The 18,313-nt window shown below is 39.3% G+C and overlaps 1 protein-coding gene across 3 annotated transcripts in view; it reads left to right on the forward strand.

Annotated features, from left to right (window-relative positions):
- phka1a (phosphorylase kinase, alpha 1a (muscle)) overlaps window positions 1-18,080 on the forward strand; it is a 38,878-nt gene extending 20,798 nt beyond the window's left edge. The window contains exons 19-35 of one of the 3 annotated variants that reach the window (XM_020043536.3): window positions 403-470; window positions 2,084-2,186; window positions 2,611-2,705; window positions 3,111-3,247; window positions 3,484-3,637; window positions 3,798-3,877; window positions 4,050-4,128; window positions 4,241-4,370; window positions 4,777-4,878; window positions 6,044-6,159; window positions 6,681-6,719; window positions 7,114-7,158; window positions 13,060-13,221; window positions 14,070-14,123; window positions 15,277-15,477; window positions 16,881-17,064; window positions 17,526-18,080. In XM_020043536.3, coding sequence (XP_019899095.1) covers window positions 403-470; window positions 2,084-2,186; window positions 2,611-2,705; window positions 3,111-3,247; window positions 3,484-3,637; window positions 3,798-3,877; window positions 4,050-4,128; window positions 4,241-4,370; window positions 4,777-4,878; window positions 6,044-6,159; window positions 6,681-6,719; window positions 7,114-7,158; window positions 13,060-13,221; window positions 14,070-14,123; window positions 15,277-15,477; window positions 16,881-17,054 — 1,739 coding nt within the window. In that variant the 3' untranslated portion in view covers window positions 17,055-17,064; window positions 17,526-18,080. Of the gene's footprint in view, window positions 1-402; window positions 471-2,083; window positions 2,187-2,610; window positions 2,706-3,110; window positions 3,248-3,483; window positions 3,638-3,797; window positions 3,878-4,049; window positions 4,129-4,240; window positions 4,371-4,776; window positions 4,879-6,043; window positions 6,160-6,680; window positions 6,720-7,113; window positions 7,159-13,059; window positions 13,222-14,046; window positions 14,124-15,276; window positions 15,478-16,880 lie in introns of all 3 variants that reach the window. The other 2 variants (XR_002196111.3, XM_010866127.4) reach the window with 2 other exon arrangements.
- The last annotated feature ends 233 nt before the right edge of the window (window positions 18,081-18,313 follow it).

Genomic DNA, 18,313 nt, shown 5'->3' on the forward strand with positions numbered 1-18,313 from the left:
TCTCAAAAACCCTACCAACATGTCAAATAGATGTTTATAGTATGTTCCTCATAGCTCAATTTGAAACACAGGATTGTGGGTTTGTTTCTCATGGGGAACCTGAATGAAAATGTGTACACTCACTACTTGTAAGTCTATCTGGTAAAATAATTAAATGTCAAGGAAGTTTTAAATACATAGATACACGATTGCAGAGAACGTGAGGTATTTATTTAAAGAAAATGTATATTTCATAGATTTTTGCAGTCTTAGTATGGATACTTTTTAAGCTATTTTAATCAAGTCTTACACATTGTAACTTTTGAAGGCTGATATATATTGTCCTTTCAGAATATTTGAGGAAAAAAGTCTTACTCTTCTTTACCTTTCTCTCTCCCATTTCCCTTTCTTCTCCATCACTAGAGGCTGATGATCTTACTGAGTACCTGGACCAGTTGTTGACCATAGCAAACCCCAGCAGAGGGTTAAAGGTCAGACTTATTTCTGTAATTTATGGATATTTTGACAATTTTGGACGTTTTAAAACCTGACCTTATATGTTATGTCAGTCACAAACATACAGGGTCAGATTTTCAGACATATTGAGCTAAGTGTGCTGGATAAATTAAAACCTATTATTGCAAATTGTATGCTGTTTCTTGATATAGTTAGATCTGGAAATAATTGGACACTGACACAAGTTTTGTTATTTTGGCTGTTATATAATATATTCAGGTTACAGTAAAATAATGAATATGGGTTTAAAGTGCAGTCTTTCAGCTTTAGTTTGAGGAGATATTCACTTCCAAGTTGGAGGAAGGGGTTTAGGAATAACAGCTCTTTAATATGTAGCCCCCTCTTTTTCAAGGGACCAAAAGTAACTGGATAATTGACTCAAAAGCTGTTTCATGGACAGGTGTGGGCTATTACTTTATTTCCCCATCAATTAAGCAGGTGAAAGGTCTAGAGTTGATTGCAGGTGTGGCATTTGAAAGCTGTTGCTGTGAACCCACAACATGTGGTCAAAGGAGCTCTCAATGCAAGTGAAACAGGCCATCTTTAGGTTGCAAAAAGAAAATCCATCAGAGAGATAGCAGGAACATTAGTGGCCAAATCAACAGTTTGGTACATTCTGATTAAAAAATAACATACTGGTGAGTTCTGCAACACAAAAAGGCCTGGACGTCCACGGAAGACAGCAGTGGTGGATGATCGTAGGATCCTTTCCATGGTAAAGAAAAACCCCTTCACAACATCCAGCCAAGTGAAGAACACTCTCCAGGAGTTAGCCATATCATTATCCAGGTCTACCATAAAGAGAAGACTTCACAAGAGCAAATACAGAGGGTTCCCCACAAGATGCAAACCATTCATAAGCCTCAAGAATAGAAAGGCCAGATTAGACTTTGCCAAAAAACATCGGCCCAGTTCTGGAACAGCATTCTTTGGAAAGATGAAACTAAGATCAACGTACCAGAGTGATGGAAAGAAAAAGTATGGAGAAGACTTGGAACGGTTCATGATCCGAAGAATACCACATCTGTGATGTCATGGGCATGCATGGCTTCCAATGGCACTGTGTCACTAGTGTTTATTAATGATGTGACACAAGACCGAAGCCGCCGGATCAGTTCTGAAGTGTACAAGGATAAATTGTCCACGAACAAACATCAACTGAAGACAGCTGCAGTAAAGGCCTGACAAAGGAGGAAACACAGCGTTTGGTGATGTCCATGTGTTTCAGACTTCAGGCTGCCATTGCCTGCAAAGTATTAAACATTGACATTTTATTTATGATTGTGTTAATTTGTCCAATTACATTTGAGCCCCTGAAATAAGGGTACTGTGTATGAGAATATTTGCAATTCCTAAACGTTAAATACGATATTTATGTTCAACCGCTTGAATTAAAGCTGAGAGTTTGCACTAGTTAATTTGACCATTGGAAACGAGCTATTGTATTAAAATACTGCCATGTGCGATTTATAGAATTTGTCATCTGCTCTAGGATTAGGTTAACTTGTAATCAGAGTCTGGAAAACCGTCCATTTAAACTAATTAGTACGTGTTCCATGTCTTTTCTGGCTGATTAATTGGGTTAAAGGTCAGGAGTGTTTCCAGACGGCGGCAGATGTTCAAGGAAGCAGCCACTAAGACCAAGGACATGTTGTCCCTCATGCAGAAGGCCACAGAACTAAACCTGCTAAGTGAGGAGACTCTAAAGAACTCTAGGGTGTTCAAGCCACCCAAGCCTCTGGCGCACATATTGCTGCAGCAATGGGTTTGAATCCAGTTCGCAGCTTTTTTAGGACCCATTCTCCTCTGTCTTCCTATTTGATGTATAGTGTAAATTGTCAAATTAATGTCCTTGTTCAATTTATAGTCCGAGCAATGTTTGTCGCCTTCTAGGTTCTGTTCTAAAATAATATTTTTATAGTTAATTATAGTTAACTATAGTTTTAAAATACTAAATGAGTTCTCAGATGAAGTTCACAATTTTTTTTGGACCGGAAGAACAAAATGGAAAAGGGCAGTTGTGTTGAAAGCAAACTTTGACCACTTTTCTCTCTCTCTCTCTCTCCTTCCACCTCACACTTTCTACCTCTCTTGTTCCCTTCCTCTGTCTTTCAGATGCAAACATGTATTTGCCCACCAAGCTGTTTCATTCTCCTCAGCCCTCCCTGCACCTCAACCTTACAGACTCAACTTTGCCTCACACCGGTCAGGTAAGTAACTGTGTGTGGAAATGTGTGTGTCTTTTTGAGTTAAACTCTCAATTCAGAAAGTAAACCAAATATGTTATTTAATATGGAAGAGGTTTGGATTTGGAATTGGAATTTCAGTGTATGGAATTAACTGCAATTGGTATGGAATTGATCACAACCTTTCTGGACATGTGTGGTATGTTTCAGTCAACTTCAGTATACAAGCTGCAGAAGAACAACGTTGGAGAGGTTAAGAAGTGGCCTTAGTAGTTTGCAGAATATGGCCGGATTTCTGTGGTTTGTGCATCACTTGATGCACACTTCGGATTTAATATGTGTAGAAGCATCTTGTTTTCTGGTTGCTCACTCTCTATGCTCCTCCTTCTCCTTTCCCTCCTCCACCACCTTTCATTGTATGACCATCAGGCCATGGTGGCCTCGGAATGTCACCTGCCCTTAGATGCCAGTGGGGGCATAGACTACAATGTTCTGGTACAGCTACTAGGAGACACGCGGAGTCTTCAGGACCAGGCGGACATTTTGTACATCCTCTTCAAAGACAAGTCAGTCTGCTTCTCTTCTTTTTAAACTTTTGGTTTTGTCTTTTGTTTCTTTCTTGCATTTCTTTCTTTTTTGGTGTGTTTGTATTTTTTATTTCTTCTCTGTCATTTTTGTTCTTCTGTTTTGTCTCGCAATTGTACATCATTAATTAGCGTTACTTAACAGACCTGCTTTAATTTTAACTTGAGATGTTTCATGGATGGTCATCCCGTTGTGTTTTTGTGTGTCTGTTTTCCAGGGGTATGGAATGGGACACCAGGCTACATGGGACGGGCTCTACAGTCTGCTCCCTGTTGACAGACCTCTATGAAAAGGCAGGAGACCTCAAACACTGGGGTCTCATACGGATGATCTCTGGAATGCTGAAGAAGAAAGTAGAGGAACTTGACTGGGTAAACACACAAACACAACGTCTCTTTCCACTTTGCTTCATGTGAGTCAATCCAAATGGTTGATTAGTGGCGGTTTTGATTGGTTGCTAAGACTGAGCAGGCATGGGTGGTTGATAGGTTGATGTGGACTGATCTGGTTTTGATTGGTTTGTGTCCTCAGGCCTGCTCTGATTTGCTGGCCCACCAGAAGCATCTAACAGTGGGTCTGCCTCCAGAACCTCGGGAGAAGACAATCACAGCGTCAGTTGACCTTTTACACATCGTCTCTGCAAATTAACTGTCATTTTGTCTTTACTTTGCTTTAAATTTGACCACCAAATCTGAGTGTTACAGTTTGACTTGCCTGATGAAAAATATGTGAAGCATACCATCTGTTTTGCACTCTGTCCATTTCTCTTTCTTTCTCTCTCAGACCGATTCCTCCAGACAAGCTTGCCAAGCTGATAGATGAAGCCAGTGAGAACAACATCACTATAGCCATCCTCACACAGGTAGGCACGAACCATCACTGTCCTCACTCATTTGGGCGGGGGGGTGGCTTTAAACAACATCCCTCTCTATAACTCTCCCTCTCGTGTCTGTCCACACACACATGTCTAACAGGAGATCATGGTGTACTTGGCAATGAACATGCGTACCCAGCCAAACCTGTTCAGTGAGATGTTCCGCCTGCGTATCGGACTCATCATTCAGGTGATGGCCACCGAGCTTGCACAGTCTCTCAACTGCTCAGGTAACGGCAACGCAGACGAAAACAATAAGCAACTTGGAGATCAAACTCTTGTATCACACAGAGAGGTTGGGGATTCATGCTGGAAATGAATACCCAGATATTGGGTTCAGTTGGGATTTTTGAAACAAAATGTCTAAACGGGTGTGGGGTAACGTCAATATTGAGTTGATCAGGTGCTAGCTAGGAGCCTGTGGTGTATGATAAATGTGAGATTTGTTGTTGACCTTTTGTAGAAGGAAAAATATGTACTCTCAGAATTGTTCTCAAGTTACTCATGAATGGTCTACTACCGGTAACCTACAATTGACCTGTTCGAGATCCCTGCAGTTTACAGATTTAAGAACATAGTTGCTTCACAAATGTATGTGTGTTTCCACGCCTCAATGCATGCATGTGTATCCTGTAGGAGAGGAGGCTACAGAGAGTCTGATGAGTCTGAGCCCATCAGAACTGAAGGTCCTACTGCATCACATTCTCAGTGGGAAGGAGTTCGGAGTGCAGAGGAGTGGTACGCAGCGTTTTTAAACTGTGGTTACATCCCTAAGAGCTGTTTTGACATCTCTATGAGCGGCTGTCGGATTATTTTATTCTCAAGATCATTGACTGATTAAGGTAACCTAATTTAACAGTGTCACTAAAAGATGATACATTTGTTTGTAATATCATTTGTATCATTTGTAATAAATAAACAAACAGATATACGTTTTCATAGTGCAGATTTTTTTTTTAATCTCTAGCTCCAATAGCTAGGGTTGCCCCTTTGAAAGAATTTTTGCCCACTCTTCTTTACAGTACTGCTTCAGCTGTCTTATTTGAGGACTTCCTTACAAGAATGGCCCACTTCAAGTCCCCCCCCACCGCATTTTAATTGAGGTCTGGGCTTTGACTCGACCATTCCATAACCCTCCATTTCTTTTTGAGTTCATTTTCGCATTTTGAGAGAAGTTTACAATTTTCTTCAAGAATTCTGTGGTACAATATGGAATGATGGCCAATTGGTTGGGCCCTGAGGCAGCAAAGCATCCTCCAACCATAATGACACTGTCCATGCTTTACGTTTGGTATGCCCTTCTGTTCAAAGGCTGTGTTTCCATTTCTGCCATACATGGCATCTTGCATTGCTTGGCAGTGGCTTTGTAACCCCTCTCAGACCAAGGGATTTAATAGTATTTCTTCTGAGGGCCTCAGATATGTCTTTTGATCTTGGCATGATGTTACCACACACCCATGTGGATAAAACCAAGTTTCTAATCCTTTCGAAGACAAGTTGCTCTCTAATGTATTTCTGATAATTTGCACCTGTTTAACATGTTCGCCATTTTATATGATGGTAACAGTACTGATGGACTAACTATTTCTTCCTTAGGAAATAGCATTTTTTATTATTTTATTTGCACAAATTATTTCATTTTTTTATTTGTTAAAATGAGTTACCTTTATCAATAAATGTGGTTGGAATTTAGCTCATATTTAAATAAATTAGATTATTTCCAGGGGTTTTCCTTTCTACACACATACAGTGGATTGTGTACCTAAGTTTTAACCAACCTGGACTTAACACTGCTATGACTTGCTGTTACCTAAATCCTGCATTCTTTCTCAGTGCCAAAAGTAGAGTAATGTGTATATCATTTTCTAAGCTATAAAATATTGATTGTGTTTGTGTGTTCCAGTGCGTTCTGTAGATGCAGGTGCCAGTCCTGCAATCTCAATCCACGAGATGGGTAATGTAGGTGCCACCAAAAGTGAAAGGGCGGGCATCAGCAAGCTGAAGAGTGACATGAGGATGGTATGTGTCATTTGGGCAATCTGCCACCACCACATCTGAAACAACACGCAGTGACCCTACCACTTTTTCTGTAAAAATGCAAGTCTGGCCTGGACAGATGTAACCAATTTCAAATCATCATTAGCATCGAAATGATAGTGTATTTAATTTGTGTTTTTAGCCTTCCTACTGTTTTTATGTAATAAAAACTTTAGTTACCAAACAGAAAACAACGAGCTATGAGTATGTGTTATGTCAAATGACTTCCTCTAAACAACTTTTAAAGACACTAACTACGTCACACAGTTATAAAGCTTTGTCAAATTTGTCCCAATGGACTTGAATGCTTCCTCACAAAAGGCATTTGGTAGATGTTCATTCATCCGCACACCAAATCAGATTTGTCAAATTGGACAATCTAGTTTTAAGTCTATTCTAAAGATTATGAGACAGATCCCTGGGAACGTGACATTGCTTTCACAGGCACAGGCACTAATATCAGTCATAAATGGCTATGCCCTGTGATCATTTTTCCATTCCAGTTGGAGGAACGCAGGTTATCATGGTTGGAGCAGATACAGGTGACGTTGCTCAGGGTGGTGTTGCTTGTTACTGGGTGTCAATTCACTTGGAGCACTGATGTTTACACGAAATAGTCACATAAAAACATGTTAATTCAGGTAAAAAAAAATCACATTGCCATTCATTTTAATGGTCAGGAAATCCCAATATGGTTTAATTGTGGAAAAAATACAAAATGTATGTTTGTTTAGTTAATCACAATGTGGTTCAATTGTGGTCTTTCAATGGGGTAATTCGCTTGATACAGGGTTATATATTATCATCATGGAATGTTGGATCTGTATGGTGATGGAGATCATCGGTTCAAATGGTGGTTTGAGCATTATTGTTCACCCCAACACACCTCACAGACACAATACTACTGGTGTTCTAAATTCTCTCTCCTTTCCTTAGAGTCTAAGACCACACTCTCTAGACATGGATAACATTGGATCTGGGGTAAGATAACAAAAAATAATAATAATAATATATATATATATTTATCTGAATCCTCAGCCCCTCTGTAGAATCTTGATGTATAAATGGAACACAGAATGCTGGTGAAACCTTAATCGGGGAGGAGAGACTCATAGTAATGGCTGGATTAGAATAAACACAACATTAATTCAATGTGTTTAATACCATTCTATTTCCTCCATTCCATCTATTACAATGAGCCGTCCTCTGCACAGCAGCCTTTTCTAGTATCTAGATGTATAGTTTATCTACAGTGCTGTGTGGACATAAGAACTCCCCCTGTGTCTTTTTGTGGACATTTGGATATTTAATACATTTCAACACAATTCACTAACATTTTAATTATAACACTTTTAAATACATTTTATTACATTTTTGAAAATACCCATTTCATTGTGCAGAGTGAATTCAACATATTTCATTATGTGGGAGGAATGCCCACTCTCCATTACGGCTTCAACTGTGTGTTGGTTGAGGAATGTAATGTACGCATGTCCCAGTTCAATTCATTTCTGTGGGATTTAGATCTGGGCTTAGACAAATTACGGAAAAAATTATTTCGGTAGCACTTTATTTGGCTGGAGGGAAATATCGAGGTAATAACTAGGTTATTACCAGCAAACAACATAGAAACAAAGAGGAAACAACTGGATAACGACATGGTAACTACACATCAGTAGTAAGCATGTTTCTGTGGAATATTTTCATTGAGATGTCAACACTAGGTGAGGGCATGCTAGTTACCCATTTATCGTTTGTTTATGCTGAAATAACAAGAAAACTGTACAGAAAGTTCCACGAAAGAATACAGAATGAAAACCGCGTCAGAATGTGTCACTTACCCATAAACAGTTGATATATTGCACTCCAGTATTTCATTTACTTCCTGACATTACTGTTACTTCAGCACAACTCAATTAAATTCTCCTGTATTTAAAATTCTACACTATGTAGTTTTACTGCAATGCTGTTGTATGATTAACATGCAATACAGTATTAGCCTTCAACATTTAAACGGTTAAATGTTGTTAACCTTTTATTTCATGTATATTTCGACTGTACATACCTGTTTCTTGGATATTCATTATTCTTACCACAAACCTTCATATTGTTCATATTCCACGATTCTCTCGTCTTTTCACTTTATGTAAAAGTTGGTTATTATTGCATTTATTGATAGTTATTGTATAAACGTCATTCACTAATGAAAGAAAAAAGTGTTGTTTTGCCTTCAAAGAAAAAAAGACGTTCTTATGCCATGAAATGAAATAGCTTTGGCAGACTCGCTAGCAATTAATCAATACTTATGACTATTCCAGTAAGTTAGTAGATACCGGTAAAGCTTGTTACTGGCTAATATGCTTTTAAAACGGCCAGTGGCAAACACAATACATAGCCGCTATTTGTGGTGGAGGTAAACTTAGTAAGAAACGTTAGTCAGTTTAACTGTATCAATGTCATTCACGAATGGCCAATTAACTATTAAAACGGCCAGTTGTCATCAAAAGACTTCTGATGCGCTTTCTGATGTCTTTTGATGACAACTGAAAGTGCATCATTTAAAAAAACACTGAGAACCTCACTTTCCAAAATCCTCCTTTCCAACTATGGTAAACTATTGTCACAAACATAATTTCGTCTATTCTCATTTTTGTCAACCAAAATGAAAAGTATTGTTTTTTCTGTTTCTATTCAGTCAGTTATCGTGTTGTTAACTGCCACTGAAAAATAGGAATTTCACGAATATTTTTGTCACTCTGTTGACGAAATGAATACTGTCATTCACATATTCTTCATTGGTTTGTTGCAGTTGTCGTTATGTTGTTTGTTTCAATATGCAAGAACAAAATGCATGTATTGATTTAACATTTTCTTTAAATACATTTAAAGCAAGTTTTCATTTTACATTTTGAAATAGAAGATCCATGTTTTGCTTCATCCCCACTGCAACCTGTGTGTGTTTTAAGCAGAATAAAGTACTGGTCAGTTGCTTGGAAATTGGAGGGAAGATCTTTGCTTTAGTTGCAGGGGCAATGCCTGGCTGTTACACTGCAACTCTGCAGAAAGTAAAATGGAAACAGTGTTGAAATTACAATAAAATTATAATAAACAAACAACTGGTAAATTGCAAGGTATTAGAAAGGAAGAGCTTTGCTTTAGTTTGCAGAGGCAATACCCGGGCGATACACTGCAACTCCACTGAAATTGAATTTGAAACTAAGTGGAAAGAAGAAAGCTACTTCTTGTAAATTGCATAGTAATTGGATGACATCCATTTGCATTACAACTACACAAGGTAATATAGAGCTTACATGTAAGAAAATTGGATAGTTACAGCAGCATAGCTGTAAAATTCAGACCATTACTTTAGTGGCAACAATATGAAGGTCTGTGGAAAGAACAATGATTTTCCATGGAACTGGTAGGTACACTTGAAATACACATGAAATAAAAGGTTAAACATGTTTGAAAAGGAAGAAGGCAAATGCTATATTGCATGTTAATAATACAACAGCATTGCAGGAAAACTGCACAGTGTAGAATTGTAAATACATGGGAATTTAACATTGAGTTGTGCTGAAATAACAGTATATTCAGGTAAATAATAAAATCCAGGAGTGCAACATAACTGTTGATGGGTAATTGCCACATTATGACGTGGTTGTAGTGGTCTTCATTCTGTATTGTCTTTTTCCTTAAAGTTTCATTTTTATTTCAGCATAAACAAACAAACGATAAATGGTAGCTAGAATGCCGTTACCTAGTTTTGCCACCTCAATCAATCAATCAATCAAATGTATTTATAAAGCCCTTTTTACAACAGCAGTTGTCACAAAGTGCTTTACAGAGACACCCGGCCTTAAACCCCAAGGAGCAGGCAACAGTAGTGTTGAATTTTAGTGGCTAGGAAAAACTCCCTAAGGTCGAATTTTAGGAAGAAGCCTAGAGAGGACCCAGGCTCAGAGGGGTTTCCAGTCCTCTTCTGGCTGTGCCGGGTGAGATATTAAGAGTCCAATTGGAATAATAAATAAATTTCTCTGGGCTAAATCCAGAGTCTATTTGATTTTAGACTAGGTCAGAAGTATGACCAGGTGGACAAGGACAGGGACAGCAACGGGCCCCCCAAACCAGGTAATCCGCAGGTGTGGACCAGGACCTCATCACCTTCTAAAATTTAAAACTGGAGGAAACTGAGAAAAGTTAGTAGTACATCCCTCATATCCCCCAGCACAATAATATAGCAGCGTAACACCTTGGAACTGAGACGGGGGAGTCCGGTGACACTGTGGCCCTACCCGGGGGAGGCCCCGGACAGGGCCCAACAGGCAGGAAATCAATCCAACCACATTGCCAGGCATCAACCAAAGGGACACCCACCAACCGCAACCCGAGTATTGCTAGCGGCGTACAGCACCTCAGTTACAAAGCTTTTTTCCCTATAACATTCCTAGCAGTTACCTACTATTTTTTGCAGAAACATGTTTACTATTGCTGCTTATTTACCATGTCGTTACCCAGTTGTTTCCTCTTTGTTTCTATGTTTCTATGTTGTTTCCTGGAAATAACCTAGTTATTACCTCTTTATATCCATCCTGCCAAATAAAGTGCGACCCTAATTTCTTAGAATTAACCCATTCTGAAGTGGATTTGCTCAAGGCATTTTTGATTGTTTGCAAGAGCCATTTTTAGTTCAGCCTCAGCTATTTAAAGAAATGCCTTCAAATGTTTTACAGTACATTACATCAAGTCATTTGGTAGATATACAGAGTAACTTAAAAAAGTGAGAACATGCGTATTATTTCCCAGAACCATGTTTCAATGGTTGGTGGGGCTGGTGTGTGTGTGTGTGTGTGTGTGTGTGTGTGTGTGTGTGTGTGTGTGTGTGTGTGTGTGTGTGTGTGTGTGTGTGTGTGTGTGTGTGTGTGTGTGTGTGTGTGTGTGTGTGTGTGTGTGTGTGTGTGTGTGTGTGTGTGTGTGTGTGTGTGTGTGTGTGTGTGTGTGTGTGTGTGTGTGTGTGTGTGTGTGTGTGTGTGTGTGTGTGTGTGTGTGTGTGTGTGTGTGTGTGTGTGTGTGTGTGTGTCTTTTTATCTATATATCGCAGTGCAGCCAAACAACACTCCCTTATTGAGGGGAAGTTTCCTAGACCTCTAGCATGATTTTTTCGTTTTCCCAAAAACCTTTGACATAGCCATAACGTTGCACCTGACATATACACTGCTCAAATAAATTATTATTATTATAAACCTCAGGGATATCAATCTGTCCAGTTAGGAAACCTAAGCGATTGTGAATGTCACCTGTTTTGGTGAAATTGAAAGTGACGACAGGTGCACTGGAGAGGCACCAGCAAGACAACCCCCAAAAAGGGAATGGTATTGCATGTGGTGGCCACAGACAATTGCACTCCTTATCTTTCTTGACTGATTCTTCTAGTTTTGCATTTTTTCCTTGACACTACTGGTAGCATGAGGTGGTACCTGCAGCCTATTCAGGTTGCACAAGTAGTCCAGCTCCTCCAGAAAGGCACATCCATTCATGCCGTCGCAAGAAGGTTTGCTGTGTCTCCCAGTACAGTCTCAAGAGCATGGAGGAGATACCAGGAGAAGAGCCGCTACACGAGGAGAGCCGGACAGGGCCGTAGAAGGGCATCAATCCAGCAGCAGGACCAGCATCTGCTCCTATGCGAAGAGGAACAAGCAGAGCATTGCCAGAGCCCTATAAAATTACCTACAGCAGGCAACTGTTGTGCATTTTTCTGACAAAACTGTCAGGAAAAGACTCCATAAGCGTGGCATGAGGGCCCAACGTCCTCTAGTGGGACCTGTGCTCACAGCCCAGCACCATGCAGATCGATTGGTATTCACCAGAGAACACCAGAACTGACAGGTCCGTCATTGGCGCATTGTTCACACTGAGCACGTGACAGACGTGAGTCTGGAGACGCCGTGGTGAACGTAATGCCACCTGCAACATCATCCAGCATGACCGAGAACCTCATGACTGGGATGAAATCCTCAGACCCATCATCAGACCTTATGCTGGTGCAGTGGGCCCTGGGTTCCTCCTGGTACAGGAGTTCCAATTGAGAACCTCTGGGATGTTATGTATCAGTGCATCCAACGCTGCCAAAAAGTGACACACACTGTCCAGGAACTCTGCCCTGATCCAAGACTGAGAGGAGATTCTCAGGACACCATCCGCTCTCTCATCAGGAGCATGCCCAGACATTGTTGGGATTGCATACAGGCACGTGGGGGCCTTACACACCACTGAATCACATTTACTTTCCATTATGAGATTCACAGATGTTGGAACATCCAGTGGTTTCAATTGTACATTGGGGAGGACAAGTATTTGATACACAACCGATTTTGCAGGTTTTCCCACTTACAAAGCATGTAGAAGTCAAATTTTTATCATAGATACTCTTCAACTCTGAGTGACGGAATCTGAAACAAAAATCCAGACAATCACATTGTATGATTTTTCTGTGTGAGTTTGAATCCAGCCCTCAGTCGGTTGGTGATTTTTGTTTCCATTGACCATTGTTACGCCATTTTGTTCTAAACAAATTACACAATGTACAGTAACAATTTTGATCTTTAATATATCTCCTTCATCAAGACCCAATGTGTGATTTAAGTGTCCCCTTAATTTTTTTGAGCAGTGTATTTTTTTTATATATTTAAGATATATTTTCTGCTCTGTTTTTGGCAACATGTTGAGGACTCTTGATCCACTGAGCATTTCTGAACAGCTACACCAGGGTAAAAAAAATTTGTGTTATTTAGCCCACTGCAGTAGTAGGTCAGAGTATAGAGAATATAATCTTTATGAACTGTGTACAAACTTTCTTGCGCCATTGTATTTCCCATTTTACAGAGGTACAAGCTCCCTTCAATAGAGTCTCTGGACATCCCAGAGAGCACTCCCATAGTCAAGGATACGAGGCACGGCCAGTGGCTCCGTAGGAGGCGTCTAGATGGAGCACTCAACAGAGTCCCTGTAGGCTTCTATCAGAAGGTCTGGAAGATTCTACAAAAGGTCTGTGATCAGCTCATATACTTAGTGTATGAATGAAGTGTAGTACTGTTCCTTGGCAACAAAATATGTCGTCACAAGTTGAATGGCAACATGTGGAAGAAATTCTGTCAGACTCAAGTGAATTAAAAAGCAACAAAGCTTGCTTGCTCGCTAGAGCAATTTACATACTGTATTTCAGGGGCTACGTAGATGGAAGACGTGTACACAATAAAACCAAAGTCATCATCGGCATGTGAAGTGATTATATGTTGTAAAATTAAACATAAACATCAGTTTAGGGGTTAAAAACCATCATATTTCTAGCAGTTGTAGGTTGATTTGGCTCTGACTACCACTAGTTAACAAGCTGAGTGGCAGTGATAGAGACACAAACTGAGGATAGTTATACCTAATGTATAATGTTATAATGTAGGGATGCTGAGAGCCAAGGGAGATGGCAGGCAATGACCAGCACAGTCAACTTCTCAATTTTCTATGATTGATTTTGTGACACACACCCTGCCATGGCCATATACAGTAGGCAAATGGACATGTTCTAGACAAGTTTGCTAATACTATGTACTGGATGATTTAGTGATCTGGAGTGCAGGTATATGATTTAAGTTGAATGAAATATGTTGTTGTGTTGGCCTCTATCTTCAGTCATTTAAATACATAGCAATGGCGCAGTAGTGCGCAATATTCCGATTTCACCATCAAAGCACTGAAATCATAGTGAAAAAACATTTTATCCACTGATTATTTATTTATTTTATGATTTCAGTTTTTGAGGATGTATTACCCCTTTCTTATTTTGAAGCAGGCATTTTATTGTACTGTGTACAGCACACTATCGTTTCTCCTTGCAGTGTCATGGTCTGTCCATTGAGGGATTTGTTCTCCCATCTTCAACAACAAGAGAGGTAAGACATAATCCCTAGCACTGATTAAGAAGTTCTTGAAATGTTGAGTATTCATATAAAATAAAGAATACAACTACTGACCGTTGGATTTTGATCTGTTTTATATATATTTCAACAAATATATATTTCAACAAGAGTCAACAAACTAATGTAACATTAATTTAATAGGTAAATATTATAAAGCATATACAACTGCATTGCAAGTATCAAAGCTAGCAGTTCCCAGAGACTTGAGGTTGAAACAGCTAAGATGCATGCAGGGAGGCTGGGGAGAAAGCAGACGAGAGCGTTTCTCAACCATCCCTCAGTTATAACCCAACATGAGGATTTGTTTTGCACCCCTACATTACAATTCCAATTTAAGATTTCTGGGTAGTATATGTTTAAAGCATTTACCAAGCCTTAACAACTAATGCATTATTTTCAGACAAGGTTTGTGTCATTTGACTCCATGTGAGCACTAACTATGGACAGTATCTTAATATAAAAGCATACGTATTGCTCAATGTGTGTGGCTTCACATTGAGATAAACCCCACTGACTTGTAATCACATACATGCGCAAAGAACGTCATACAGCCTCTAAATCAATGGTCCTATTTGTATCCTTCCAGCACTCCTTGTAATTAATGGAAAGGACTTGCAATAGTGTGACTGCTATCAATGAGCTTAATTCAGGATACATACTGCATACCTCACCATCGGAGGATTCTCCAGTTACACAGAAGCCCTGCTGACCCTGTCCCAGCAGCATAAAAAATGCACCAACTTCATTTTCCACATATCTCTGTTCAAAGGCTGGTTACACCGTAACCAAAACCCAGTTTCAGGCAGGAGGCCACCATTTAAACAAACTGGTAGCACCAGTAATCACAGAATGATACAAGCATGATTGAGTCTGTTTTAAGTTTTAGATTGCAGGACATTTTCTTAGTACTTTTTTCTTGTCAGTTGCTCATTGACTGCTATGTGAATGTAAATGTGAAACACCATAACAGTTTAGGCCTGCCTTCAGAAGGTCTCACCCCCTTCCATCCCTCCTTCTCAACTCTCCCCTCAGGCTTTTTCTCCCTCCATCATGCCCCATCCTTCATCATCACCCCACTATTCAACCCATTCTCTCACATTCCTCTCCATCTTCTCTCCCACCCCAGATGACAGTAGATGAAATCAAGTTTGCCGTGCACGTGGAGACCGTGTTGAACCGTGTGCCCCAGCCGGAGTACCGCCAGCTGCTAGTGGAGGCCATCTTAGTCCTCACCATGCTGGCGGACGTGGAGATAGAGAGTGTCGGCAGCATCATCCACGTGGAGAAGATTGTCCATATTGCCAATGACATGTTCTACCATGACCAGGTGGGCTCTTTGTTTGATACACTAAGTGGTGGGCCATAGCTCAAAACAGTGACATTTATCGCCATTTACATTGACCTTTTTTTGCAATGGTGTATTCAGACTCCTGACCAATACTATAATTTTTCTGAATTACCAATGATGCATAGAAACTTCAACGTTCTGACACTCAAAATCAATTATTGTAAGTTAATTAATTTTGTTCAGAAATATTTGTAAGAAAAATATTTAAATTTAATATGTTGCTTGCGTATATATGAAATCCCTACACAATATTTGTCTGCCTTTTGCAGCTTTAAGTATTTTTAAGAAACAGCTTAATGTATTGTGGTATGTATGTACCTGCTTTGCACACAGCATCAGACTTATTTTGGCCCAATCTACTTGTAAATGTTGTTTGGACTATGCATGTGGACCAACATTTTGTAGTGCCAGAGATTCTCACATTTCCTCATCTTGTTGTATTTGCATGTATTTTGCACAATTTATTATTCCTTCAATTTTATTAAGATGCTTAGTCCTTTTCCAGTACAGGATAGCTATGCACAGCTCTTGATATTGTTTACCGTTACTCCACACCCTGCCACGGACCTCTATAACTCCTGCAAAGTGAATGATGGCCTCTGTGTCTCCTGGAACAAGTCTTCTTTTTTAAAGGCTGAGTTTTGAAGGACAGCCTTTTTACGATTTGCCTGGGTGGTGTGATGTAGCTGCCTCTTCTTGATTATTGATCAAACTGTGCTAAATGGGATATGCCAAACTTGGATATTGTTTTGAAACCTTTCATAATTTATTAATCTCTAACTTCTGTAAAATACATTCTGTTCTTTATTTTCCTTCAGTTTCTTAGCATTACCAATGTTTCTTGGTGTTTTAATCTGGAAAATGTGACAGCTATTTTAATGGTTCGGAGGTTGAGGCCAATGGTAAGGTAGCTGTTTCCTTTTGAGGGCAATTTCTTTTACCTGTGTAAACTGGGAGCTTCCACTGCACAGACCACATATGCAAGCAACATATTTTTTATTTGTCTATATTAAAAGTTTGCTGTATTAACAGTTCACTAGCATAGCTTAATCTAAATAATTTGGAGCGATTCCCATTCAACTGGTTTTTAGTCCAGGACTAGACCTAATCTGTCCACAAAACCAGCTCTTGGAGTTTAGCCAAAGGAACTAAAAATACCTAAATGAGGCAATATTTTTAAATGGCACTGCAAGAAAAAACAAGCTACTCTCTCACTATAGAACATTCATTTTGAAATCTAAAGCACATACAATGCAACAGTCCACCACCTTCACCACAACCTCTGGTTGTTTTAGTTTGTTCTACCATGACCAGATGGATTCTGTTTGTTTGTAGTAGGACTACAGTGTGTGTTCTTTCTTGTCCCCTCTCTCGATGTACAGAAGGATTTGGGAGCAGAGAAGCACATCTTAGAGAGGGACCCCTCCACCGGAGTGTGCCGCCTGCTTTATGATAGCGCACCAAGTGGACGCTTTGGCAGCATGACTTACCTCACCAGGGCTGTGGCTGTCTATGTGCAGGACTTTCTGCCTGGGGGCTCCTGTGCACTGCAGTAGACACTAACATGTATGCACGCACACACACACACACACACACACTTGTCTGATCTGCGCAGGCATAAACAGATTGTGTTGACAGAAAAGCCTTTCTTTTAGTGTTTGTTGGAAAAACCAGCGTGGCAACTTTTTGCATCCAACATGGACTAACAGTGACTCTGTTTGCACTACTGCTCACATGCCACCCTATCAATAGCAAATGGTTATCATAGCAAGTTTACAGTTATGTTTGATGCTTTGATTTGTTGAGATGACTACCAGGAATAATGTGAGTAATTTATCAAAATCCCTATCGAGGTCTGATGTAGCCTGTGATCTGAAGTTGATGAAGATTGTAGCTTAGTGTTTTCCAATCCTGCTCCTAGGGATCTAAAAGGGCAACCATTTTGTTTTTTGCACTAGCTCTTAACAAGCTTGATACAACGGCACAATTTGTACCTGCTAAAATATGCACCCCTTTTGTTTCCTCAGGACCAGAATTTAAAAGCACTGCTGATGTCACCTGGGTTGTATGGAATTCAGATGTTTTTATTGTGAATTTTTCAGATATGCTTTACCTAACAAAAGCCTTGCATATTAGTAATAAAGGTAATATGTTTTGGGGATTTACTTAGTTTCTGTTTGTACTACTTTGTATCATGCAAATGTGAATGTTCTAACATAATATGCTACATAGATTTTATTTGTTTGGTAATTCCAAAAATATATAAATTTTGCCCTACAAATGTTTTCTTTAACATTTATAATGGTTAAGACTAAAACTTATGTAACCTTGCAAGTATTAGATCAGTATAAGAGTATGTAATTGTCAACAGAAATGAATGTAACTGATGCTGTATGTGTCCCAAATAGTGCTTTTTTATGTTGTAGTGCACTACACTATAGGGGCACCACACTGTAGGCTTGAAATAGTCCATAAATAGCAACTTATCAAACAATATGCTCAGTGTTTACTCAAAACACACACAAAAAGATTTCACATTTAAAAACTAGAATTTGGATTAGAATAAAAATTCTGAAATAGAAGGCACCTTGTGTGAGTTCATCCATTTGTTGATGTAAGTCAATGCTTAGGATAAATGCTGGTTATCAGCTACGGTTGTACTGTTTGTCTATATACATTTGACAATATAATTACATAATCTATATCAAATTGACTGTTGTTGTGAGGAACCATTGGAATGTGATTTTTGTAATAAGTTAAAATGCATATTATGCTATTGATAAAAAAAAAAAAAAAAAGGTTGATTATCAATAGT

Source organism: Esox lucius, chromosome 24 (genome assembly GCF_011004845.1).
Source record: "Esox lucius isolate fEsoLuc1 chromosome 24, fEsoLuc1.pri, whole genome shotgun sequence".
Taxonomy (NCBI): Eukaryota; Metazoa; Chordata; class Actinopteri; order Esociformes; family Esocidae; genus Esox; species Esox lucius.